Raw genomic sequence first — 26,573 nt, forward strand, 5'->3', positions numbered from 1 at the left:
AGGTTACACAATTTATAATTCATGTCCTAAACACAGCGTGGTGTGAGTTATGCAACTGAGGTGTGATACTCTGGATAAAGGTGTGTTCAAATGCCTCAGCAAGCATCGTGATATATTAGAAATGGTTTATATAATAACACTTAATCAGAGCTCTGAGCTGACTTGATAATCTGCTCCATAATGTCCTGTTCAGAATGTGTAATTTACGGTCATATGCACAATACGCCATTATCGTGAACGTTTTTAATCAAGCAGATTACAGTCACTGTACTTTTTTTACTCCAACTTTACTCTGCATTATCTCCTTAACTTTCAGTCGCACGGAAACATCACGCACAGTCATGTAGGGTACTTTTTTACTGGTATGTTTTAAGTCTTGCAGGAAAAAACGTCGTATTGATTTGTAGCTTGTATTGCACACATGACATGCCCCCACAACGTGGTAATTTTGAGCGGGAAACCAGGAGTTTCCTTTCTATGTAGAAATGTCGCTCTGACCAAAGTAACAAGTTAATTTTAAGTCAGGGTTAAGCATATAGTGGTAACAGAAAAATATAACTTAGTGGGTTTGTTTCATCTTCATTTACTGTGCGCCTCTGATATGAACCAAAGACGTGGCACTCGTATAGTTGTGAATGGGGAAAAATGCAACGCTCAATATGGCGGCTATATCGAACGAAGCCCCGCGTTAAGGAGCTAATCGGTCAGCTAATCAGTCAGCGCTTCACTAGTCTCGTGTAGCCAGACCTTCAGACTGAAGGGGTGTGTCCGAAATCGCATACTGCTTACTGGGTACTACATTTGAATTTGAACGTACTACTCGACCGTTAAAAAAGTACGTTCTATGTAGTATGAATGAAATTCGAACGTACTGCATCCGCCTTGTTGACATTATCACGTGACATACGTCGTCTACTGAGCGAACTTGGCCAAGGCCCGCCCATGAGGCCGTTTGACCGACATGTCAAACAACCAATCACAGTTTGTTTCATTCATCATCACGTTTCGGTGCGTGGAAATGTCGTGTGACACACACATCTCGCGGAAATCCTGTAGAATTCAACCAATCCAATGACGACTTCGACACTCCTGAAGTGTTTCCACTTTTGTGTCCATTGCATCAGATGTTTAGCCAACGGTCCGTGGGCGTGACGTCTGAGGCTGATGTTGCGTTCCAGGCAGGTTTTTGAGCCCGTAAGTCACGACTTCAAACCACAACTCACGGCTAGGTGACGTCAGAGCTTGAAACTGGGAGTACGTCGATCTAGTACAGTAGTAGAGTTCACGGGTGGGAAGTCATGGGTTTGACTGATGTTCCAGTGCACTTTCACGGGTAGAAGGTTGGAAAAACACGGGTTACGGGTTGCCTGGAACGCGCCATGACTAGCGCTTCACTGCCCGGTTGCTATAGAAACAGTCAGCGTTCTGAGACATGAGCTCAGTACTGCGCATGCACACTGTATGCTCTAGCCTGAAAAAATAAGCGTTTTTAATGCTATTTGAGCAAAAGAGACAACATTTATGAGACAGTTGTTGACAGATTTCATTGGTGATTTCAAATATGAAATTTAATTTTAAACTTGGAGTTTTGGATAATTTGATGCTTCCCTATTCAAAGAGATAGGAGCTGCACTTGGATGCCCGAGAGGTGTTTCAAAGACATGACTTGCCTTAATGGGACTTTGTCTGCACGCGCTGCTCCAGCACCTGTCGTCTATGTATAGTCCACTGACTTGAGACGCAGCCGAAGGACTGATGATGATGTATGTCAGGTCCAAGAGCATTAACACTAGATCTATCAGCGCTGTCATGTTTCCTTTTATTAGTGCAATAGCGTATCAATTCAAATGTACACAACTTTTCAAAGCTCTTTCGGTCTTATTGAACATGATCCAACTGTGTGTGACTTGGCCTGTGGTTTATAAAATCACTGCTGGATTGACTATTCGGATTAACACCACCAGTTCTGCTCTGCTCTTGAGATTTTCTTTTTTTTTCAAAATACCATCTGCCCCTTAAATAATTTGCACTTACTCTGCAATTTTATTCAACCAAGGCCTATAATTATGTCAGAGAGACCATTGAGGGTTACCTCACCCATCTATGATAAAGAGATGGTACAGCAGCAATGGAGGAGATCCCGGATTCAGTGAAGTACTAGCCTCTCTCCAAATTGAAGCTTCTGCAGCACAGGCCAAGGGACAGGAGACACTCTGTGCTCTAATGATTGATGAAATGGCCATTATGAAGCACATCGAGTGAGATGGGAAGAGAACTTGCAACACTCAACCCGTTTCCCAGATCCATCAAATAGCCATCATAAGATTCACGTCATCTTGGATGTCTGCCATTTGCTACAGCTGGTACGCAACACCTTGGGGTCCTGTGGCATTATTGCAGATCCCTGTGGAAACAGCATAAAATGGGAAAATATCAAATGTTTACACAGTCTGCAAAAAGATGAAGTGCTACATCTAGGCAATAAACTTAGATCAGCTCATATAGATTAGCAAAGTCAAAAAATGAAGGTAAACCTTGCTGCGCTGATCATTAGCGCCAGATGCTCTCAGCATCTGTGAGTGTCACCTGCAGCTTAAAAGTCCACTAAGACAAGCTTGTGAGAGAACCAGCATGGCCTTCTTAATGGAAGCTTACAATTACATCGAAGGAGCCATGTATTAATGGACGACCCCTTGTGGCAACGGGTAAGAAAACAGCCTTTCTCGGCTTCCTGGTGGCAATAAAGAGTTTCAAACAATTACAATGACACATATGTGGGACAACCAACATTACAGTTACAGTACTTGCTGACCTAAAAATTTAGCCAAGACCACCTTGAGATGTTTTTTGCTGCCATTCACACCGCTAATGGATGTAACAACAATCCCACAGCAAAGCAGTTTAAGTCAGCATTCAAATGAATGGTAGAAAGACGCCATCAAAACCAGTGGAAACTGCTCTCCACTGGACAGCACAGTGGTACTGGAGGCAACACCTTCTGATATGTTGACATATCGTCAAAGTGACCTGAAACAGAAGAGAACACAGAAACATTCTTTACATCCCAAGTCTTACCTCACATTTAGTCTAGAACTACATCATGTTCACACAGCGCACACAACGCCTCTGTACTTCCAATTTCTCCCAATATGGGGACAGGAGACTTGTCAGTCAATAATTGGGAAAACAAAGTAACTGGTGTTCTTTGAAAAAGTAACTCGTAAAAGTAATGCGTTACTTTACTAGTTACTTGAAAAAAGTGATCCGTTTAAGTTTTTTTTAAGCCTTAAAGTTCTGCATGATTAAGGGCGTGGCCACTTGAGTGATAGGTGGATTGCCGCTGCTGACACTGCCGTTTGATCTAGGTGGGTGTAGCTTCAGCAACCAGCTCCCGCGTTTTTACCCATTTTCGATTATCCGGGAGTGACGCGCTTATAAGATGGTTTTTGATTGATTGGGTCACTTTGAGCTTCAAAAATGAATGCTCTTCAGAAAACTACAGGTGACATCATGGACACCACGTCCATGTTTCTATACAGTCTATGGTCATGACTCATGAGCAATCCAGTTTCTTTTATAGATCAAGTGACTCCAACAAAGATGGCTAAAGTCAACATATTTTACTAATAGTAATAGCAGTATGATGATCTGCAGAGTAGACTACTGATGATAGACTGGTATTTTAACATCTGCTGAAGCTTTCAAAATGCCTGAACAAGCACTGGAGCTTCCCACTAAAACCATCCTAAATCTGATACCGCTTTAGATTCTTTACCAAACGCTCACACAGGAACACACAAAAGCATTCGAAAGTGTGTATGTGTAATGACTTGGTACTACCTGTGCATTCTACAGTTTTAATGCATACCAGCCAGCCCATCAGAATCGAGTACTCAGACAGACCATGGTATAAGTGTTTATAAATGTGCACAAATTTCAAAGATAACTGATTTACAAAGATAGTGGAATTTTAGTTGTTGAATGTTGTGTTATTTGTCCCAACTGCACAGTAAAACATTTGAATTTGTTGAAACAGATACAAAGACTATGGAGATATAATATGTATATGTGAAAAATGAAGTTATAAAATTATTCTGTGTAGTCTGTCATTAAATGTGAGCTCATAAAAGTGGTATGTGTATAACTCTAAAAACTGCTGAAGCATAGTTTCTTGGATTCGAATGTGGTTGTAATTGCTAACTCAGTAAGCCTATGTGAAAACAGTACTGCACCTGTAGGACCTTTTTAGAGACAATTTGTTCATTTGCCTGCATGCATGGACACGGATAGCTGAGCTCATATGGGGCTGGCAGTAAAGTGGTTTCATATGAAAGAAGAGTGCATGTTTGAAGAGTTTTGTATGTGTTCCTGATGCAGCGAATCTTTCAGTGTATGTTTTTCAACGACAATGAAAAGAGCTTCATCAAGACCTCATCAACTCAAAGAGCAGCTCCTTCGGGCCATCAATGGTCAAAATAGTGTGAGTAAAAGCGGAGTTATAGACCAAAGTAATAACTACAGTCTTTTATGGTTTTGTACCCATGCTGTGTGTGCATCATTAGCAGTATCTGTACAGTATCTGTATGTGCTTGCTTTGTGTGGAGAATATTTTGAGTTTTTCAACCTTTTTTGACTGTATTATTATGTATTCTTGATCAGTTTTTTATATTAATGTTCATTTTGCCAATGTCTATGTAATATGTATCCCATAGTCAAGAATTTTTCATGCCTTAATTAGTCTGTTTAATCTGCTGCTTTGCTCAGTCTCACAGTGACGAGGTTCATTTTTATTACGCAACTCCCTGGGGACTTTTTTTTTTACAGATTTTTATTGGAATGAGTATGCAAGCATGTCACATTTGCATTTGCAAGCACAACTGTTGATCTGAAAGAGTCAACTGCCACAGGTGCACATGTGAGAGCAGATTCAAATACATGAGACCCATCTACTTTCATGAGTATGACCAGCCTCAGAAAAAGAGACAGGAAGTGACTCGTTAAGCATTAACCGTTTTAGGTTTTTTAGCGCACTGAGAATATTATGAAAGCATGGAAGTGACATGAGCTTCATTTCTACCTGTCAGCAGATACAGAACACGATGGCTGTATTGGATGTGATATGCTGCCTGGAAAAATACCCCATGACTAAAGAGGCTCTAGTGGTAAGATACTAACTCACTATATTTAAATTAAATTTATCAGTGTCACACTGAAAATGTGAATTAAAAGGATGGTTCATCCAAAAAAAGCATAATTTACCCTTAAGTTGTTCCAAACCTGTATGAGTTTCTTTCTTCTGCTGAACGCAAAAGAAGAAACTTGGAAGAGTGTTGTAACAGTTACTGATCCCCATTGACTTCCATAGTATGAAAACAAAAATACATCCATACACACACACACACTGGGCAGCTACTGTTTAATGCAGGGTTATTCAAACCTTGCCCTGGAGGGCCAATGCGGTGCAGATATTGGCTCCAACCCTAGTCAAACACACCTGAGGATGCTAATCAATGTTTTTGGGATCATTAGAAAATCACAGGCAGGTGACTTTGATCAGCGTTGGAGCCAAACTCTGCACCACATTGGCCCTCCAGGGCAAGATTTGAATAACCCTGGTTTAATGCATTCATTTCTTTAAAAAAAAAAGAAATGATTTTGTTTTGTTGTATTCCAGGAAACCAGGCTTGGAAAGTTGATCAATGATGTGAGAAAAAGGAGCACAGATGAAGATCTTGTTAAACGTTTAAAAAATCTTATACGACGTTGGCAGAGGCTGGTTGAAGTAAACGAAGTCGCAGCCAAAGAGCTCTCAAGTTTTGCAGACGATTCGACTTCTGCTGAATGCATTCCTGGGTCAACACAAACCCTTACTGAAAATAACAGCAGAACTCTTTTTCACAGTACCATGAGTGAGAGGGCTGAAATATCTGGTTCTGTACCAGATAAAACCATTAAATATCCAAACAATTTTAGAAAGAGTAAAATACCTGTCCGTGCAATCAAACCATATTCCTCGTCCATCGAGCATTTACAACATACCACAAGCTGGAGAACATCTCTGTCCAATCATCATTCCCAAAATACCATTATCAAAGACCAGCACGAGTCTGAAAGAAACGCCGCCTCTGCCAGTCACAGCAACGAAAAGCACTTTTTGGTGGCCAAGGAACCAGCACGATCCACTTCTATTACTTCTGATCTATCTAATTCATCCATCCAGGATTCATACATAAAGCTGCAACAGCCTTCAGACCTCCTCAACATACTCAAACCTGCTACACTAAACAGTAATCTCGATGAGGTCTCCAGCACAGTGACAGACACAAACATAAGGGGTTTTGAGGATAAGATGAGGAAGAAACAGCATAACAGTCACACTGTCAAACTCGATGGAGAGGACAGTAACAAAACGGCACAACTGCAAGCGGGCAAACTAGCATACGACCCTCATACTCAACAAATCAAACCTATATCAAGCAAAACATTTACAGAAGATTGCCAGAGATCAACAGGAAGTGAAATCCAGGACAGTGAGCATCTGGAAAACAGCCTTCGATCATTCCAACAGAAAAACACTAGAGAGATGTCACAAAGTAGGATGATTCAGAATAGCTTACTGATTTCAGAAAAGTCAGGGATGAGTTTTTCTGTGGGTGAGAACATCAAGCAACAGATAAAAAATTCCAATGAATGCAGAAAAACTCATGGGTTCATACCTGAGTTCCCTGTGACAGACCTTCCAGGGGTCAGCCGAGAGGTCACGGAGCAAGACCTCGTCAGGATACGCAGTCAGCGATGGCATGGTGTGAATGGCTGTTATGATAACCAGAATATCTGGTATGACTGGACTCAGTCCATCACCCTGGATCCATATGGGGATGGGAGTAAACTTAAGATTTTGCCTTATGTTGGCATAGATTACAGACAGAGTTTTTAGAGGCATGTTTCTTAGTTGGTTTATATAAAGTATAATTATTTATTTTGTTATTATTCACTTAAATAAATGTCATTTTTTGTCATTGTTAGCTTAGTTCTTTTTCGTTACACAATTTAAGATATTTTGGATGAAAACCAGGAGGCCTGTGACTGTCCCATAGACTACCAAGTAAATAACAGTCCATAAAAGGTACGAAAGTCGTCGTCAGAATACTTCATCTGCCATCAGACGTGCAATCTGGGTTATATGAAGCGACAGGAACACTTTTGTAAGCAAAGAAAACAAAAATAACGACTTTATTCAATAATTCCTTTCTCAGCGGTCTCCTCTGTGTCTCTTCATATCACCGTATGCTGTGTATGCTCTTCTGTAGCATCCGCGCCACAAGGATGCGCTGTTTTATTTCAAATCAAAGCTAAATACATGTAGAAACAGCACATCCTTGTGGCGCGGAGTAACAAGCCTCCTGGTTTTCATCCAAAATATCTTAAATTGTGTTCTGAAGACGAATGGAGCTTTTACGGGTTTGGAACGACATGGGGGTAAGTGATTAATGACAAAATTTTTATTTTGGGGTGGAGTATCCCTTTAAATCTTCAAATGTGGATTCACAACTATGTCCTGTGTGTTTTTTGTGCTTCTCTATTCTTCATGGTCCATTGCACTGGTGTGGCAAAAAAATTATTAGAACAGTAGTTTGGAAGCAATAAGACAATAAATTCATTGTCAGCAAGAAATCTCAAATGAACACAAAACCACCATGTACACTAGTCAAAAGTTTGGAATAATTAATATTTATTTTAATATGCAGCTTATTTTCACCAAAGCTGCATTTATTTAATCCAAACTTTAGTAAAACAGTAATATTGCGAAATATTATTAGAATATCAAATAACTACTACCTGTTGTAATGTTTTAAAATGTAATTTATTCCTGTGATACAAAGCTGAATTTTAAGCATCATTACTCCAGTCTTCAGTCACATTAGCTTTTAGAAATCATTCTAATATGCTGATATCCTGCTCAGTTATTATCAATTATTACTGGTGCTCAATTATTAGTAATGATTAATAACGATTATCAAAGTTTTTGCTGCTTAATATTTTTGTGTGTGTGTGTGTGTGGAAACCGCGATCCATTTTTTTTTTTTTTTTTTTTTTCCACAATAAAAAACTTTCTGGTGAACAGAAAAAATTAAAAACATTTATTTGAAATTGATATCCTTTGTAACATTAGAAATGTATTTACTGTCACTTTTAATCAGTTGAATGCAACTTTGTGGAATAAAAGAATCAATTTAATTTTTAGTCAATAAATTAAAACTAAATGACATCACTAACGGTCAGTAATCGCAATGTTTACTGATGGCTTACATTCTAGTTTTGAAAAGAGAAGAGAGAAGAAAAAACCTAATGCATCATGGGAAGAAAAAGAGGACAGGAAGGATGAGATAAGATGGCATGATAGTAAAAATCTTAAATTCGAGCAGTCACTGATTTTCTTTTTTGGTCAGCGTGATTTCTGATTGGCCGATTTTTGCAGTGTGGGTGGTCCTTGTGAGTGGGTGAGCGCAAGCTGTTGCTAGTATGAGTAATTGAGCTTTGGCTGTGATAAAAATGGGGGAGTTGCCATGGTAACCCTGTGGGCCATGTGCATAAAACTTTTTGCAACAAATGGAGAGAGTTAAAAAGGGGTCGAGTTTCAAAACAGCTAAACTTAAATGTAATGAACCAGAAACAGTTGAACACATACACTGCATAGCATATAAAAATAAAAGACATACTAGAGGATGAGCTGCAGAAAATCTCCTGGCTAAAAAATCTGGGTGAATTCCTATAGAATATGCAATTCTGAGGTCTTTAAAGGAAACAGGAATTGAGTTAAGAATGCATTTTATTTTATGCTATTTATGTCAAAGAGACACAAATCCTTCAAGCATTAAGATTCTTCTTTATCCCCCATCAATTCATTACTATTAACAATATTTAGTAGAGACTGAGCACAGAATAAAATAATAACCAGAAGACCAGATTAAGCCTCCAGTGAGGTGCTGGACATGGTGCTGCTCTTAGGGGTTTTCACTTCTTTGCTCCCTGCTGTACGCGGAGACCCGTCTTTATGCTGGTCCTGCAGATAACCAACAAACCCCCTGTAACTGTAATGCAACTGTAGTTAATGGGTAAATCAGAATAGGAAAGAGCTCTTCTGTGTTCCTTACACTCTTCTTCATAATCTTCTGACGGAGTTCTTCGCGGGTCAAAGGTCGATCCGCCTCATCTATCAGAGAAGTGTCCTCTGCCTCATAGTCACGCCTGAATCATGCACAGTACGACCAGGAGCATGTATTAACAAAATAAAGTCACATATTATGTGCAATATCTCCATATCTTGTGCCTGTGTGGCTCAATAAGTGAGATGCTGCTCTTACTTGGTAATGGGTGGCTGAGCGATTGTTTTGTGTGTCTGAACGTCTGGTTTCTGACCCAGCAGGAATGGAGCAACCGCTTCCAGGTCAGAACTGTTCTCCGGGTCCTGTCAACAGTTACATTAAATTTACACTTCCGGTCAAAGGTTTGGAATATAATTTCAATTTTCTAATGGTTTTCAAAAACTCAGCAAGGCTGCATTATGTTATAAAAAAATTTAAAAAACTAAGGCAAAAACAGCAATATTGTGAAACATTATTACAATTTAAAAATTATTTTTGAACATTTTAAAATGTAATTTATTCCTGTGATGCAAAGCTGAATTTTCAGCATCTAGAGTGTCACATGATCCTTCACAAATAATTGTAATATGCTGATTTGCACTTAAATACAAGTTAATGTACAATGGTTGTCCTTTAGACTATTTTGAGAGTATTCTGTACACATTTTTATTTTATTTTTTATTTTTTGAAAATGAGTTGTTTTTTTCTCTGGTAGTCTAATTGTATTTTACCTGCTATGCTCTTTATTTAACCACAGTAGAATCTAATGCACAGCTTTGTATTTCTTATTTATAGTTTTTAAAGTAACACAAAATTGCTATAAAAATAACCTGTAGGTACATTATCTTAGGAGACCTATTATGCCCCTTTTTACAATATGGAATATAAGTCTCAGGTGTCCCCAGAGTGTGTCTAAAGTTTCAGCTCAAAATGCCCCACAGATCATTTATCATTTCGAAAATGCCTATTTTGAGTGGAAGCAGAAACAGGCTGTTTTCGTGCATGTCTCTATAAATGTAAATGAGCTGCTGCTCCCCGCCCCCTCTTCCAGAATAGGGCTGTGCCTTTACAGCTCACCTCAGATACTCTGCTAAAAACATCTGTTTTGTTTTTGATCATCATGTCTGTTGTGCTGAAATCATGCGTTTTAAACCATATTAGTTTAAACTTTTCTCAGTGAACACATCCGAAGCACACACACAGAAAGTGGCTTTCACACGACATGTGAGTAACTAAACGAAGTTCTCTTTCATGTCTTATTGCACTTAAACCATCAAATACACACAAGTTTATGTTAAAAACACACATGCGTTACAAATACAGTCTGTTACGTCTGTGAAGGTAAACAGCCCGGGAAAGAAATCGCATGCTTATATTAGATCTGTGTGGCAGCAGTGTAATATACATTAAATAAATCAATAAATCCACTGCTCGCTTGTCTCCTCTGAGGCTGTAATGTTATAATAAGATCCTCTTTCTACATCACAGGGGGAGTGAAATCTGAGCGGCTCATTTTTCACAAGCTTGCAGAGAAAGGCTTACCAAAAAAATATATATATATACTGGGTAGTTCTTTTCCATGTTTTCCGGGTTGGTAGATGCACCAGGGACCCGATTATAGCACTTATATACAGAGAAAAACAGATTTTTAATGATATCCAACCTTTAAATGTCTGCTGGAGTGAATGGAGTCTTTTCAGTACCTTAGATTTAATGAAGGCTTGAATGGTGAGCAGCTCACTGGCCTTCTGCTCCACCATGCCGAGGTACGTCATCAGATTACTGTCTGTGATCCCAGAGGAAGAGCCCAGCATGCCTCCCGTCTGCCCTAGGTTGCAGTCAGTCGTTTTGAATATACGGTCTAACCCTAGAAATGACATCAACATAGGTAACTGCTAATTTTGAGAATAAAAAAAGTTTCATATAAGTAATATTCTTCTTCCAATATGATAACGTGGTCTTGATTCGTCCAGGGTTTTTGATTTCGCTACTACCTGTTTTGACCTGATCAAGAATCCTGCTGATGTGATCAGCCTGGGCTTCATACTCTTGAGTCTGTGCCTTACACTCTTGCAGTTGATTCTTCAGCTGTTTTAAAGCCACCTGACTTTCCTGTTCCTGCTGACGACTTTTTATGTTCAGCTGCTCCGTATCTTTTCTAATCTAGAAGAACATCAGGACAAAAAATGGGTTTAAAATGATATTAAAATTTAAATATGAATAACTTTATGCACATTGCGTGTTCATTCAGCCTGGGTTGGAATAAGTTTTGCTTGTAATTTTCAGCGTTGTTATTGTTAACTCAAACTAAAATATTCAAACCTTTTCCCATTAATTAAAATGTAATACTTAAAAAAGCTTAAACAAAAATGAGAAACATTGACACTGACCTGTTGGATTTCCTCTCTCAGTCTCTCATCTTCTGTATTTTGTTCATTCACGTAGTTAAACAGAGCAAAGTTCCTTTCTTCACCTGTTAAAAAACAATCAGTCGTAGCATCACACACTGCAATCTTTTGTTAGCACAAAACAGAAAACACAAAGCTCACCCTGAATGAATTTTGTAACCAGCTTCCCCATATTATCTTCTCCAGTCAGTTCCTGAATCTGCTGGAAAGCCTTCTTCAGAGAGTCATGTGTCTCCTCTCCACCATCTGCCTTCCTCTGCTCCTTCATCTCTGCCATCAGCACACTTTGTTAACTTTTCAGCTAAAATACATTTTGATTTATGATCAATCATTACAATTACAGCTCTCTGACCCTGTCTGCGTCTGGTTCTCTTCCCGTTATCCATGGAGACTCTCTGATTATTCTTGGTACTCATGAACTCTCTGAGTCGGTGTTCATGAGCGATGACTCTCTCCAGCTCCTGCATCTCAGCTGAGTACTGTGCAAGATCCTTCACCGCCTTCTCCTTTATCATGGATGTTTTGGTCTGAGCATCCACTCTGAAATGCACACAGATAACTAAAACCGTCTTCAAATGTCCAAAAGACTTTTTAATAAAAGTGATGTGTTCATTTTTCTCTGTTAAAAGTAGTTGGGAATCCTTTTGCATTTATGTTTGATGATGCTAGATGCACAGAAATTACAAGCATTTAGTTTTATTAAAAATATTACTTTACATTTACATAAAATGGCCATGGAAGCACGAAACTAAATCTATTAAAAACTTTTTTGTTCATTTTAATAAAGCTGAAATATAAATTCTTTAAATATAAATAATAAAATAAGAACTGAAATATCATTATTTAATTATTTAAAAGTATTAATAAAAACTTAAACAATGTATAAATAATACTAAAATAACACTGCATGGACGTTGTAGAGTATAAGTCCCATTTCATGTCGTCCAACACATGTTTAGACACAATTCCTAGTTTCATGGCCTGGAAATCTTGTCAAAATTTGCTGATATTTCCAGGTTTTTTATGATTGTGGCAACATTGTATATTAGAAAAGTAGCTTAAAATCTCAAAGTATCTCACTTCGCATCATAAGCTGTGGCTGATTTGTCGACAACTTCACCAATATCCTTACGAATGTCTTGTAGTACCTGAAAGAAAGACATAAGCACCTGTTTGAAAGGAATAGTTCACCCCAAAATGAAAAACTGCTGAAAACTGACACTGACTTCCTGAATCACGCCACTCAAGATGAAGTTTCTTTCTTTATCAGAACAGATTTGGAGAAATTAAGCATAACATCACTTGTTCGCCAGTCAATATTCTGTAATGAATGGGTGCCGTCAGAATGAGAGTCTAAACAGCTGATAACAACAACAGGGGATGGACTTTCTCCAAATCTGTTCCAATGAAGTATCAAACTCAATTACTGTACAAAACACTCCAGAGCTGCCCAGAATCCACAACCTTCTCCAGTTTGCGATACAGCTGCTGGAATCGGGTACGCTGCATGTGTAGTAGCTCAATATCTTTCCTGAGCTGGCTGTTTATCTTCATCTGTTCATTAAAGTGAGCATGAGACTGCAGGGACAAGGGAAAACAATAATGGAGAAGTTCATACACTGGGTATGTTTATTTTTAATTTATTTTTTATCAGTCAGATTTCTCTGTTGAATTCTATTGATTCTCTGTTTACCCGATCCAGTTTGCTCTGTGTGCTGCGCATGGCCTTCTGAATGTCACGGGTATAAGACTTGTGACTATGGGAAGCCTGTCCTCTTCTCATTTGCACCACTTTTTTCTCCATGATCGTGATCTGTAAACCGAATGTATGCAAATAACTATCTGTTGTACAGTATGATAGTGTGTTTCATGATGACGTTCAATACTTAGGCACATATGCACTTCTTTTTGCAGCTCTGCTTGGGTCTGTTTCTCTTTCTCAGTTTCTTCATCCAGCTTGTCTCGTTGCTTCAGCAGAGCACTGACAACCTTAACAGCCGGACTTTCACTCTCTCGGTGCACACGCAGCAACCACTCTTGTTCTGCACGCAGCTCAGCAATCTCTTGCCTGTGGACAAACATGCACACACAAGAAAGACAACAACAACTAAAATATACTCAAGCACAGCAAGACACGATAATAATAATGATAATAATAATGCAGTTTATTAAATGGCGCTTTCAAAACACCCAAAGTCACCTCACAAGCAAGCACCGATAAAAAAAAAAAGAAAAGAAAAAGAAAAGAATACAAATCACTACACAGTAAAAAAAAACACACAACAAACACTCCGCATATAAAGATAAAGTGCAGTAAGGACTCAATAAAACATTATAAGAAGGCCTGTATAAAAAGATATGTCTTAAGACATGTTTTAAAAGTCAGCAGGCAATCGCTGTTTCAAATATCAGGGGGAAGGGAGTTAATCAAATCCATGGTACCACAAGAGAAATTGAAGATGAGGATCTAAGAGCATGAGAACGGGTGTAAACATCCTCTTGAATTCAACTCGATACTTTACTGGAAGCCAGTGCAATTGCTGAAGAACTGGAGAAATGTGCTCAGTAGAGAGTTCTAGAAAGAACATGAGCTGCAGAATTCTGGACCAACTGGAGCTCACGCAGCAATTTAGAGGGAACACCAGTGAGAAGGGCATTACAGTAGTCTATACGTGAGGTGACTAGTGTGTAAACAAGAACTGCTGTATTATTGGTTGAAAGAAAGCGACGGAGACGGTTAATATTACGCAAGTGGAAATATGCAGTCCGCGTGATATTATTAATTTGAGTTTCAAAAGACAGTGATCTATGATAACACCCAAACTTTTAGCCTGAGAGGAAGGACAGATTGCATTATTGTCAATGTACAAGGAAAAACAAATAGATTTAGACAAAACAGATCTAGTGCCAACGAGTATAGGGCCTCAGTTTTGTTCCAGTTTAACTTCAGAAAGTTAGCTGAAAGCCAATCTTTAATTTCAGCTAAACAGCTGGACAAAGATGGTGGAGGAAAAGAACCAGTGGGTTTGGCAGACAGGTAAAGTTGGGTTATCTTCCGCATAACAATGAAAATGAATACCATGTTTCCTTAAAATATAACCAAGAGGGAGTATATAAATAATGAAAAGAAGTGGGCCTAAAACAGAACCCTGTGGAACACCAGTGGTGACGGTAGATGTTCTTGATCTGAAACTTTTTAATTGAATACGCTGAGTGCGTCCAGAAAGATACGACCTATACCAAGACAGAGGAGTGCCAGTAATCCCAGTAGAAGCTAATCTGTCGAGAAGTATCTTTTGTGAGACAGTATCAAAGGTCTAATTATTATTAGAAAGATATTCATGAATTTGAATTGCAATACACTTTTCTGAACTATGTGTATTAATACTATTATTAATGCTTTGGAGTTCAGACGTTGGTCTCTTTTTAAAGAAGACCCTTGGCAGATTATTGCTGAAGTGAAAAAAAAAGTTTATTATTATGAAAAATGCACAAACATACTATTTTTATATTTTATATGAAATATATATATGTTTTCCAAAAACATGAACTTTCGGTAGGAGTTTGTTCAGGCGCAGTACAAGCGTTTGCAAAACCTCTACCAAGTTTTGAACCATTTCAATGAAGTAAAAGAAATAAATAAAAATGGCTCTTGAAAATGGGATCGTGGAACTGACCGCTGTTTGCGTGACGTTTCCTCTTCCTGCAAGTAGAGCTCGCGATTTCTTTCCAGTCGGCGCAACTCCAACCGCAGTCGGTGTACTCTTTGTAGATCTGTCTCGTCTGGACACAAACAACTGATAGCATAAGAACATTCATCTGCATGATAGTGATTATTAATTATCAATTACATTGTTTTATCTGCATACCACTTTCACCGACACTGCTGTCAAAGCCAGCTTTGGTCGGAGACCCTCCGCCAGACATCATGAATGCAACACTGGGCTAACAACAGAAGTTTTGAATTATGAATAGGCTAATAAACACACAAAACGAGTAACAGACAAAAAACCGTCACGGTCACCAAGTCCTATATAAACTGTGTTTCTAAGTTACAATTCGCATCCGCTTGAAACGTAGCCTACGTTAAAAAAAGGTGGATAGAAAATATGGGGTAGAAGTAATATGAATTAATATAGATCAGTGGGTCTAACCCAAATATTTACAGTAGCCTACCAACAAAATGTTTCACATGAAGTATCGTAACTTACATTTGATTCATTGATTGTAAAATGATTTGATCTGCCCAGCAACGCGACTGTCTTCTGTGGTGCGAGGCCTTTCAATAATAATAATAAATAATAATAATAAATCAATCATTTAAATTAGAAGTTTATAAATTAATATGAAGCAGAGGACGAGGAAAGTGACAGAAAGATTTTCCCTATCAGACGCCACCGTACCCTTTCCTAACACTTCTGTGACTAAAATGCATTTCTAATGCGTTTCTAAGGGATTCATTTTTAACCACTATTTAAACTGTTGTGTCGTGCTCACTAACTAACTAACTAACTGGGTAAATAAAGTCTTACCTTACCTTTATAACTCTTCAGGTGAGTTCAGTCGTCTTCCTCCGTTTGAGAGGGTTGGCTGTTGCTAGCAACAGTATCTAAGACAGTTAACGGTCAACAGGCGGCGCTGCATCTTACAAACACGAGGCAGTTTATTTGTGTTTAGCGCTTTTCACGATATAAATCGTTGCAAAGCAGCTTTACAGAAAAGTTTCTACATTATATTTATTAGTAGCGTATCAGTGGTGACTATGTCAAGTGGATGACTATATGGCAGAAATGTAAAAATCATGCAGTTAATGGCATGTAATCAAACTTGTGTGATTCATAGTGGCAGAAAAGAGTGACATTCATCTCTGCTTTCTTTCTTTTTCTTTCTTTCTTTCTTTCTTTCTTTCTTTCTTTCTTTCTAAACATTTTCATGTATCAGGAGTCATACAAGAATACAAAATAAATAAATAATAATAATAAATAATCATTTGACAATTTCAGATGTAAGTTACATTAGCCTATGTTTGCGAGGACACTGTGTAATGGCTTAAAAAACATAATAAAATATTTTGTTTGTTTGTTTTTAAATCTAAAAACGCAGAAATCTTTCTGTGATGGGTCAGATTTAGGGTTAGTGTAGGGGGTGGCAGAAAGTGCACTGATCAGAGAAAATGACAGCTGCAGTCTTTGGAAGCCATGGAATTAAAGAGAAAAAAATGAAATTTCCAGTTTATATCTCACAAGTCAGACTTTTCTTTTTCTTGCAATTTCGAGTTTATAGGCCATCTCAGTGTTCTGAAGAAAAATCAGAACTGTGTGCATGAATGTGAAATGGCCTAAACTGGGAATAGCGAGTTATAATTTGCTGAATCTGGGAACGTAAAATTGCAAATGTGAGAAAAAAGTAAGAATTGGGAGATTAAAATTATATATGTTTAAATCATCTATGTAAAATATAGGTTTAAAATATGACTTTATACATTATTTCCCATATGGATTGCATATGTTATATCTTATTTAGACCTATTTTTTACGTCAGGTTCAGGTTTCCTTTTTTTTAATGAGATTAAGGAGGAGACTTTCTGCAGTGAGTCAATAATAAATGTAGATCTGAAGCAAATACTGTGCAGCTGGGTTTAAATTTAAGGTATTTTGCTTTAAATGATATTTACCCATCATACAAATAAAGTTTAAGACTGATGATACACGGGGCAACCTTCTGAGCAATGTTGTCGTCAACGGGCAACCAGGTGAGACACAGGGCCCTCGACTGATCTAAAGCACCCAGACTCAACGGGAAAGTGCCCACAACCTTGCTCAAAGAGGTTTCCCTGTATATCATCAGCTTCAAACATCATCTAACGATACATCAGCACTTATGGAAATATTACACAGCTGGTGGAATACAGGAAGTGAGGAAACTGATATTTGAAGCCAGAATGGTTTAGAATAAAAACGAAAGTAGAATAAATGTGAAATAGAATCCTCTTCCTCTTAACAGAAAGAGCAGAGTGGAGAAATACAATGGTTAAAGTGACTTAATTCAGATTTCATCAGCACCGTCTGTGGCTTGCAGCCATAAACAGCTGTGTTTAGCTTCATAGGGCATCTTTGACAACGGTATTCTATAAAAATCTATTTTTTTGCATTCAGATTTTGAGATCCAAAGGCACAAGAAGACATTTTTCTCTTATTCCATGGATTTTGTCCATTTGCATCCACTTGTTACCACTGTTTTCCTGCCACCACAATGAGTGCGCAGTGTGTAACTGTGACTTCTGCTCACAAATGGTCTTTGAAGAGTCCCCACAAAACCAACTCTGTGGTGTGTGTGTGTGTGTGTGTGTGTGTGTGTGTGTGTGTGTGTGTGTGTGTGTGTGTGTGTGTGTGTAAGTAAAAGTAAAACTGAACTCTGCAGGAAGGTAAATCTCGAGGAACAGGGTTGGGAAGCCCTGATGTAAAGCTGCCTTTCACCAGAGTTTCCGAGGGCCGGCCATCAACTTTAAACACTGTGGAGGTAACAACAGTGCTGTTCTCACAACAGCTACATCCTCTTGTTGCCCCTTTGTCTTGTCGCTAAAGTAGTGTATTTTCAGACTATATATGAACGATCATTTGAGGCATATTGTATGTTTTATAAGCAGTAAAATAAGCATGTATTTGACCGAAATTCCTGAATTGTCAGCAAGCTGCACATGTAGCGCGGTGAATGTTTATATGATTGTCATCCATGGGATGCTACATTTTATTCTTTCCGAAAACAAAGCACTTGATTACGACAAGATCGTAATCACGACTTCACAAGTGGAAAATAGGACATTTCCGATAGCACGTGAAGGCAGCATAAGAGAACTGCAGTGCCTCGATGTTTCCTGTAGATGGCAGGAGTCGCTACTAAAATGACATGCAAGCAAAACGATTACAGACTACTGGCAGAGAATGTCTAATATGGCCGTAGACGGGCTCTGCTACTGGTTTTAAAAACTGTAAACATCCTGTAGTATGTGACCTAGGCCTACTTTTTGTATTGCACTTTTTAATCTTTCTATAGGGTCTAAATGATTAAGATTATTTATATTATTTTGTAGTTACCGGTGCCCTTAAAGGGACTTGGTGATAGTAAAAAACTATATTAGGTGGGAAAAAAAAACTTTTGTGAAAACTTCCCGTGAGAAATTATCAGTTTGCTGGCAAACTTTTTGTGATGGAAAAAAAAAAGATGTGAGTTAAATAAAATAGAACAAAAAGAAATAAAATTAATTAATTAATTAATTTATACTGTTTTGCAACAGAACAGGTTTTGCGGTTTCCATTTCGTACCCTTATGGGCTCTACATTTTATTTGTTTATTAAAAACAGGATCTACAGTTTAGCACAAAAATATAATAACTGCAGTTACTTTATAACTATAATGAATTAGATGGGATCTCCTTCAGACAGCGTAAGCTTTCAGAATTCAGAAAGAACTTATTTTTTGATAACTGTGGTGGCAAAATTGATTCGCAACGTAACCAGGTTGGCTAAAACTAAATATTTAGGCAATAACACGAACCCGATCTAAACACACAGCACACCTTTCTCCTGAATCTCTCTCAGCTGGTCACCATGGTGATTTTGGTGGGGCGTGGCCTCGCAGAGTCACGTGACTCTTTCTCCAGCGAGTCCTCCGGTGTCGCTGGTCGCGTCGCGACTCTGCGCTGAAAGATGGCCGCAGTGGAGCAGCGCCCGCCGGCGCGGGAGGGAATTCGGATCGCGGTTCTGTGTCTGTGCTGGTACACCGTCAGCTCTGGTGGCAACGTGATCAATAAAATCATCCTCAACGGCTTCCCCTATCCGGTCACGGTGTCTCTCTTTCATATAGTCTCCATCATCGTGTTTCTCCCGCCGCTGCTGCGAGCCTGGGGCGTCCCGCGAACGGAGTTACCGGCCCGCTACTACCGCTGGTTCATTCTGCCGCTCGCCTTCGGGAAATACTTCGCCTCGGTCTCGGCCCATTTCAGCATATGGAAGGTTCCGGTGTCGTACGCGCACACTGGTGAGTATCGGGAGCCTTTCGGTTTAGCGACTTTCTATTACAGGCCTAATTCTTCGCACTCAGTACCCAGCCTGACTGGATATGTTCGGCTCAGCTCGGTTCGGTTCGGCTCGGCTCGTTTAATCGAGTTTGAATCCCCGTAGGTTACTCATTTATCGCTGTCTGTCGTAACCATAAATCTCAGCTGTGAATTCAAACTGCGTTTCCTATTTAAACTTCCACTTTCATCCGAACATTAGGAAACAAATCGTAATAGGGATTCAGTGAGTCACTCGGGTCATTTTTCTACGTCCGAGTTTTGATAACACTAACGTTACACTTTGTTGAAGTCGTCCCAGACTACGTCACTTCCGCACTCCTAATAATACTGCCACATCATCCACCTGCGTGGCTGCAGTGCAGAGACAGACTACTCTGGTTTGGGAAGCTTCAGGTCCTTTTGTTTACGTTGTCATCAAAAACCCTGATAATAAAAGAAGCGTTATCTTCCAAATGTACAATAATAGAATATTAGCAGAGTAGAACTGTACATAAAGATATGATTTTTTTTTTCTTAGAAACGTTAAAAAAAACAAAACAAAAGATAAGTTAGGACTTAGTAGTAAATTATTGTTTTTAAAAGTAACATTGACAGTGGTGTCCTACAGTGTGACATGTTTTTCTCATTTAAATGGTTTTAAGCAGTATATGTAGTGTTTTATGCAGGATGTTTTAATGAGCTCTTTTAAGTTTTCATTCTTATCTACTTGACTTGTGTGGGTCCATTCATTTTATAATCAACTTAATCAAACTTGTATCATAATTTGAAGAAAGAAAGAAAGAACATGGTCAGATGATATTGAATTGTAATTCGCCAAACCTGGAACTATTTCAGAGGCATGCAGAAACTATAAAATACTCATTTGTCCCACTGCAGTATCACTTAGAACAAACTAATAGAAGTATTATAATAGAAAAAAATATGCTTTCATTTATGCGTTGATGAAGTCATGAAACACCTGGAAATAATGCTGCTTTTAACTGAACCAGAAGAACTTGTACATCCAAGTCAGACATAACATAGACATTTAACATTCAAATAATCAAATCTGAAACATAACACAGAAGTAGCCTTAAACCCAAATAGCTACTTCTGAATGTGATGAAAATTACTATTTTTTACTAATTTATATATAATTTATAGTCAGTGGTTTATCAATGGTTAAGTTGCAAAATCATTCATTATAACGCTCTACAGGCTTGCCTTCTGCTCACTGATCCCAAAATATAGATTATAGATAGTTTATATGATGATATCAGTGTTTCAGATCAGCTTGGTAACGTGTGTATCGTTCAGAATTCCCTCCTGCAAATACGACTTGGCCTGGTTGTTCATATACTCATAACTCATAGTTACGCTATTTCCCACTTTATTTGAAAGACGCTTGATATAATTGTGATTTCCAGTGAAGTTAACATTTCTGAATTTAAAGGGGACATTGGATGCCCATTTTTTCACAAGTTAGAAATGATTCTTCAGGGTCTTAATGAAATGTCTTTAACATGCAACATACTTTGGTTAAAGTTCCTCGATGGTCGTGTAAAATAACACCCTGTTTACCTTGTCCAAAACAGTTTACAGCGACTCTTTGAGCTCATCGTTGAGAGTTGTGATGGCTTTAGTGTCAGGTGACCTGCGATGAGGCCCATTTGCAGTGACGTCTGATGCAGTCGAGTTTGTTCTGACGCAGATTGTGTGTTTTAAGTATGAAGCAGCGTTAGTGCAGGAATCAGCGGGGAGAGTGTGAGCATTGTTTTAGATTTTGAGGAGTCGTCTGCAGCTGAGATGTTTCAGACACCAGGTGCAATCACAAGATGAACATGTGGCGACACTAATGGCTGATGTTATTAGATGAGTGAATGCATGTTTTCTTTTTATTCCCTCGTTCTAGTGAAGGCCACCATGCCCATCTGGGTGGTTCTGCTGTCACGGATTATCATGAAAGAGAAGCAAACCACAAAGGTCTGTCTTCATCTAAACACATTTAGAAATAAGTCATGTATTTACTGAATTCATAATGGCTTAAACAGTCACTGATTGCTTATTGCTTGAATTGTTTGTTTGCATGTTTCCTTGTTTTGGACCAGGTCTATGTGTCTCTTATACCCATCATTGGAGGGGTTCTGTTGGCCACCGTCACTGAATTGTCCTTTGACGTCTCTGGATTGATCAGCGCTCTGGCAGCGACGCTCTGCTTCTCTTTACAGAACATATTCTCGAAAAAGGTTAGTTTTTTTTTTCTGTTGGGTGATTTCTGTTAGTTAGGGTATGTATTGGATTGTTGTATGAAATGATTTTTGTGGTTGTTTTAGGTCTTGCGTGACACAAGGATTCATCACCTCCAGTTACTAAAGATCCTGGGCTTCAATGCACTTATGTTTATGCTGCCCACATGGATTTTAGTGGACCTCTCATCTTTCCTGATGGATGGAGACCTGGTAAATAGGGTTTTAATGATCTTTATAGGAATAATATTAATAAATAAGAGGATTTTTTTTTTTTTTTTAAATAGCTTGAGTTAAATCCAGTATAACAAGTGTGTGTGTATATATGTGTGTATATGTGCGCACACACACACACACACACACACACACATACATTCCTAGATGTGTGTACACACACATGTATTTGTGTGCATGTATATATCTACAAATGTTCTTCATGTTAGTTAACCAAAAGGCCATACACTGGCATTTAAAAATTCATGTTTTTTTCTTTTGCAATAAATTGATCAAAAGTGACAGTAAAGACTTAAATTCTTACAAATCTCGATTTTTAAAAGAAACTGTGTTCTTTTGAACTTTCTATTCACCTAAGAATCCTGGAAAAGTGTCACGGTTTCCTCAAAAATATTAAGCAGCAAAATGGTTTTTAACATTAATAATCAGAAAGGTTTCTTGAGCAGCAAATCAGCATATTAGAATGATTTCTGAAGGATCATGTGACAATGAAGACTGGAGTAATGATGCTGAAAATTCAGCTTTGCATCACAGAAATAAATTACATTTTAAAGTATATTCAAATTATATTCAAAAGCTGTTTTAAATTGTAATATTTCACAATATTACTGTTTTTCCATCAAATAAATGCAGCTTTGGTGAGCATAAGAGACTTCCTTAAAAACATTTTTTTTTTTTTTAAAACCTTACTGACCCTAAACTTTCGAATGTTAGTGTAGGCTACATTTTTTCTTATGACTGGGGGAATGTTTTAAACAGGTTTCATATGATTCAACCCAACTCTTTCCTCTACAGACAGAGGTTTCCAACTGGACAGGAACGATCGTGCTGCTTCTCATTAGTGGTCTCTGCAACTTTGCACAAAACATGATAGCTTTCAGTGTGCTGAACCTGGTCAGCCCCCTCAGTTACGCCGTAGCCAACGCAACAAAGAGGATCATGGTCATCAGTATATCCCTACTGATGCTCAGGAACCCCGTCAACACCGCCAACATTATCGGCATGATGACAGCAATACTAGGCGTCTTCCTCTATAATAAGGTGATTGCACATGTCTTGAATTTTTTTTTTAAACCGCAAATGAGGAATGCAAAAGCCGATGTCAATTTAAATGCCATTGCTTTTCTCACCAGGCGAAATACGATTCCAACCAGGAGGCCAAGAAGAAACTGCTGCCAGTTTCAGCACAGGATATGGTTTCATTCGACAAACCCCAGTCCAACGGCTCCGGGCCCTTCGCTCACGGCTCAGACTTTCAGCACGGTCGGAGCACAGTACTCACTGATCACTTTCAGTACAGCCGGCAGGCCTACACAACCAATTACAGCTCCAAGCAGTACGTTGTGTGAGTCCAACACTTTGGAGGACTAAAGTGACTTTGTAGTTTCCGAGGAGATGGGTGAATCTTTCATACGGACGAGGAAGTGTCGGAATGACCGGAAAAGGAATGTTTACTCACAAAATCCTACTGCTTTTTTCACAGGCTTGTTATTTATTTCATTACAAACCCTGTTTGGTTGTTTTCTTATTTAGTTCATGAGGAAAATCTCAGTGGTATGTGCAGATTATTAGAGGAAGGTGCTGGGATTTTTTTGGATCAAGGATTTTTTTTTTTTTGCGCACAGGGTGCATTTCAGTGCAGTTTAGAATGTAATATGTCTTTGTCGTCATCATGCTACTGCGAGTGAGAGACAAACAGCGAGACCTCTGCCATATAACATACACTGGGTCACTGCAAATACAAATGCATCAGGGTATTAGTCAATGTTCTGGTTTTGCCTTTTATTTGTAAATATTTTATTTATTTTTATAGAGGACGGTGTATTGGTTGACCATATAATGAACTGAAAACACCCTGTTGATTTTTTATTTTTTTGAATGTTTAATATCTGTGAAGGAATCACTTTTTTTCATTCTGGGGTGTTAAATCAGACAGGTCACTGTTCAAGATCACTTGAATCATGGTTCATGCATTCATATGTATGATTATAATTTTTTGTATTTGTATTTTATTTTTACTGACATGCAGACAGATGAATTACCATGCAATGGCCATAACTTATGGGTCGGTTTAATTAATATTAAATGTCTGGGAAGGGAAGATGGCTGGTTCATAAAGCAGTTTATTTATTTAAATTTTTTTTTTGTTTTCTGGAAATTGACATTCTGTAAGTTTAAATTTGCCTCAGTTCCTCAAAATAAAAAGTTTGAGGACATTGTTTCAGAACTGTTGATTCTTTGACACTGAACTCCATGAGAATGTTCTTGTTAAAAGGTGCAATATTCCTTTCAATCATGACATCCGGAGGTGTTTCAAGCTCTTTTAGGGTGTAAAACCTGTAGTTGCAAGAATCTGTGGGCAAATTTTTTATGGCGGGGGATTATGATAAAATTTGTTAAATGGCGCAAACTAGCCAAAACAATTTCTGAAAAGTCTGTGGGACGAGATCTGCGACTTGGAGCCTATTTTAGATGTTACTGACCAGTTATCGTCTTCGTTCCCTAATTTATGCCAGTTTTAGCTAAATGTGTGAGGTGGGGGATTAGTTTAATATTTGTAAACTAGCTGTTTTTTTCCCTCTCTTTCTCCAGTTCTATATAACAAGTGTCTTGCTGCTGGAAAGTTAGACACATACTTTTTTTTTGTTTGGCAAAAAGCATGCACGTGTTTGCATAACTCTGCAATGAGAAAAGAACTTGGAGTTCTTTTAAATATTTTAAGTGTTATGGATTTTAAATATCATCATGGCATATTTCATGTTGTGTATTTTGAAAGACTCCGTCTTTATGTCTCTCTGTATATTGTGAAGTTATTGGATCAGTTCAGGCAGATGAAGTGGTTGATTAACTGATATTGTAGCTTGAGCAGCCGTAAAGGAAGGCTGTGGGTGTGTTCTCTTCCTTCTACCTGTTTTTCAGCGGTTGAAGCCTTTTGTTCTCACTTTGTGACATCACTAGTGTGCCAATTCGCTTCTCAGCGCTGATTTCTTCTCCCTGATTCTTATTGCTTTTAGGTGACTGGTTGTAATCTGTATGAGAAACATTGGGCTGATGTAGCATATTCATTAACAAGACCTTGTGTGCAAGCACTGGAAACCCAATGTCTCAAAATGAGATTTTAAAGGATTCAAGAAAGCATATTTTTTTTAGTTTTTTGTTGTTGTATTACACATTAAGTAATTGTAAACTGAGCCTAAACCCTGAACTAAGCTCAACAGTACAAACATTGCAGTGATTTTAGCTTCCCATTCAGAAAATCATGCACTACTGTAGTACTTGATGCTTTTTTGTTTGTTTGTTTTTTCAGCTTCAGTATCTTCAAGCTCTTCGACCCCCCCCCCCCCCCCCCCCCCCCCCCCCCCCCCCCCCCCCCCCCCCCCCCACGGGACATTGACGTGTGCCTCTGTAATCTGACAGTCATGTTAAGTTATGTTAATTGTTTTTCTATGGTGTGGAAATGCATTGTCACACTCTCTGTGTTGAGATTGTTTTACTTTCAGCCAGTGTTTATATAGTATTTGATTTTTAAGATGCCTTGGTACGGTTAATGTTGCATTTTTTTTCTTGTCAACTTAAAGTTATAAGATGACTTATTTTTAAATGTGAAAATAAAGGAGATAAATTGATGAAGTCTTGATGCGCTATTTGTTTAGGTCAGCAAAATTCAATTTAGGATCTAAAAATGTCTTGTTTCTAAGCATAACATCGTGAACCTCACTGTAGGGAGAACATTCAAACGACAAAAAAATAACATTGACCCTTTTGTTGTTAAGAATAGCTCATTACAGTTTAAAACCAAATAAAAATAATATGTTCTTAGTTAGAATTCTCAAATGGAGTTCTACAATGTATGTGTAAAAGTGAACGTAGGAAAAGGCTTCAAGCTACTTTACACAAGCTAATTCCTTTATATTAAAAAAAAAAAATAAAAAATCACTGTTCACATTTTTGCTTGTGTCAGGATATAAACTAAACCCTTCTTATCTACAATTCAGTGAATTTGGATATAAAAAATTATAGATTTACTTTTTTTTTTTTTTTTTCACCAAACTTAGGCTACATTAATCTTCCAGAAAGCCATTCAGCAGATATAAAACTGTGTATCTTGTATATCGTGAGCACAACATCTAAAATGCAATCAACTAAGTACTGGACAGTGGGCTATTAAGAGGACACATCATAGACACTTTTATTTTCTTAGGGAAAATATCCTAAGATCTCTGCAAATGTTGTCGAGGAAGATACTTTAGCCACAAAAAAAAAAAAAAAATAATAATAATAATATTAAAAAAATAAAAACTGTGCAGGACATCTAAAGGACTTATTCATTAGCTTTCTCATGTTCTCCACAAATGTGATTTAAATCCCGACAACTGCTGCTATTTGCATTAATATTTTTGTTAGTTTACAAGAAGAAAACAGCCACACAATGTTTGTGATTTTGCTTTATGATCGACAGAGGGAGACAACGCTCCGTCTGCCT

General features: G+C 38.2%; 3 protein-coding genes across 6 annotated transcripts; 2 read left to right on the forward strand and 1 right to left on the reverse strand.

Annotated features, from left to right (window-relative positions):
* The first annotated feature begins 4,345 nt into the window (after positions 1-4,345).
* Positions 4,346-6,944, forward strand: LOC109099022 (mediator of RNA polymerase II transcription subunit 26-like). Its single transcript, XM_019112586.2, has 3 exons — positions 4,346-4,480; positions 5,088-5,162; positions 5,675-6,944. Exons 1-3 carry the CDS (start codon positions 4,409-4,411, stop codon positions 6,935-6,937), a joined length of 1,410 nt encoding a protein of 469 aa, XP_018968131.1. The 5' UTR covers positions 4,346-4,408; the 3' UTR covers positions 6,938-6,944.
* Positions 6,945-8,478: 1,534 nt separating this feature from the next.
* LOC109099021 (coiled-coil domain-containing protein 63-like) lies at positions 8,479-19,262 on the reverse strand. Of its 4 annotated transcripts, none has more exons than XM_042733684.1 (15): positions 19,131-19,262; positions 15,424-15,499; positions 15,232-15,337; positions 13,457-13,622; positions 13,248-13,367; positions 13,019-13,132; positions 12,635-12,702; positions 11,907-12,094; positions 11,696-11,824; positions 11,537-11,619; positions 11,141-11,309; positions 10,850-11,013; positions 9,366-9,469; positions 9,156-9,249; positions 8,479-9,064 (listed from the first exon to the last, which is right to left on the reverse strand). In XM_042733684.1, exons 2-15 carry the CDS (start codon positions 15,482-15,484, stop codon positions 8,969-8,971), a joined length of 1,662 nt encoding a protein of 553 aa, XP_042589618.1. In that variant the 5' UTR covers positions 15,485-15,499; positions 19,131-19,262; the 3' UTR covers positions 8,479-8,968. The 4 variants fall into 4 exon arrangements, with proteins under 4 accessions (XP_042589618.1, XP_018968130.1, XP_018968129.1 ...); XM_019112585.2 differs by lacking the exon at positions 19,131-19,262 and adding an exon at positions 16,087-18,794; XM_019112584.2 differs by lacking the exon at positions 19,131-19,262 and adding an exon at positions 16,092-18,793.
* Positions 19,261-25,716, forward strand: LOC109099020 (solute carrier family 35 member E1-like). The gene is made up of 6 exons (XM_019112579.2): positions 19,261-19,591; positions 21,523-21,593; positions 21,719-21,856; positions 21,944-22,069; positions 22,886-23,131; positions 23,224-25,716. Exons 1-6 carry the CDS (start codon positions 19,261-19,263, stop codon positions 23,437-23,439), a joined length of 1,128 nt encoding a protein of 375 aa, XP_018968124.1. The 3' UTR covers positions 23,440-25,716.
* The last annotated feature ends 857 nt before the right edge of the window (positions 25,717-26,573 follow it).

The sequence above is a fragment of the Cyprinus carpio genome, chromosome B11 (genome assembly GCF_018340385.1).
Source record: "Cyprinus carpio isolate SPL01 chromosome B11, ASM1834038v1, whole genome shotgun sequence".
In the NCBI taxonomy this organism is placed as follows: Eukaryota; Metazoa; Chordata; class Actinopteri; order Cypriniformes; family Cyprinidae; genus Cyprinus; species Cyprinus carpio.

What these genes read in the sequence shown, in the direction of transcription:
- LOC109099022 (XM_019112586.2), top strand. Translation starts at nt 4,409, where the DNA reads ATGAAAAGAGCTTCATCAAGACCTCATCAACTCAAAGAGCAGCTCCTT. An exon ending in CCATCAATGGTCAAAATAGT is followed by an intron (nt 4,481 to 5,087) that starts GTGAGTAAAAGC and finishes ACCTGTCAGCAG; the next exon opens with ATACAGAACACGATGGCTGT. An exon ending in TGACTAAAGAGGCTCTAGTG is followed by an intron (nt 5,163 to 5,674) that starts GTAAGATACTAA and finishes GTTGTATTCCAG; the next exon opens with GAAACCAGGCTTGGAAAGTT.
- LOC109099021 (XM_042733684.1), bottom strand. Translation starts at nt 15,484, where the DNA reads ATGATGTCTGGCGGAGGGTCTCCGACCAAAGCTGGCTTTGACAGCAGT. An exon ending in AAGCAGAGCTGCAAAAAGAA is followed by an intron (nt 13,368 to 13,456) that starts GTGCATATGTGC and finishes TTCGGTTTACAG; the next exon opens with ATCACGATCATGGAGAAAAA. An exon ending in GCCACAGCTTATGATGCGAA is followed by an intron (nt 12,095 to 12,634) that starts GTGAGATACTTT and finishes TGTGCATTTCAG; the next exon opens with AGTGGATGCTCAGACCAAAA.
- LOC109099020 (XM_019112579.2), top strand. Translation starts at nt 19,261, where the DNA reads ATGGCCGCAGTGGAGCAGCGCCCGCCGGCGCGGGAGGGAATTCGGATC. An exon ending in GGTGTCGTACGCGCACACTG is followed by an intron (nt 19,592 to 21,522) that starts GTGAGTATCGGG and finishes CCCTCGTTCTAG; the next exon opens with TGAAGGCCACCATGCCCATC. An exon ending in AAGAGAAGCAAACCACAAAG is followed by an intron (nt 21,594 to 21,718) that starts GTCTGTCTTCAT and finishes GTTTTGGACCAG; the next exon opens with GTCTATGTGTCTCTTATACC.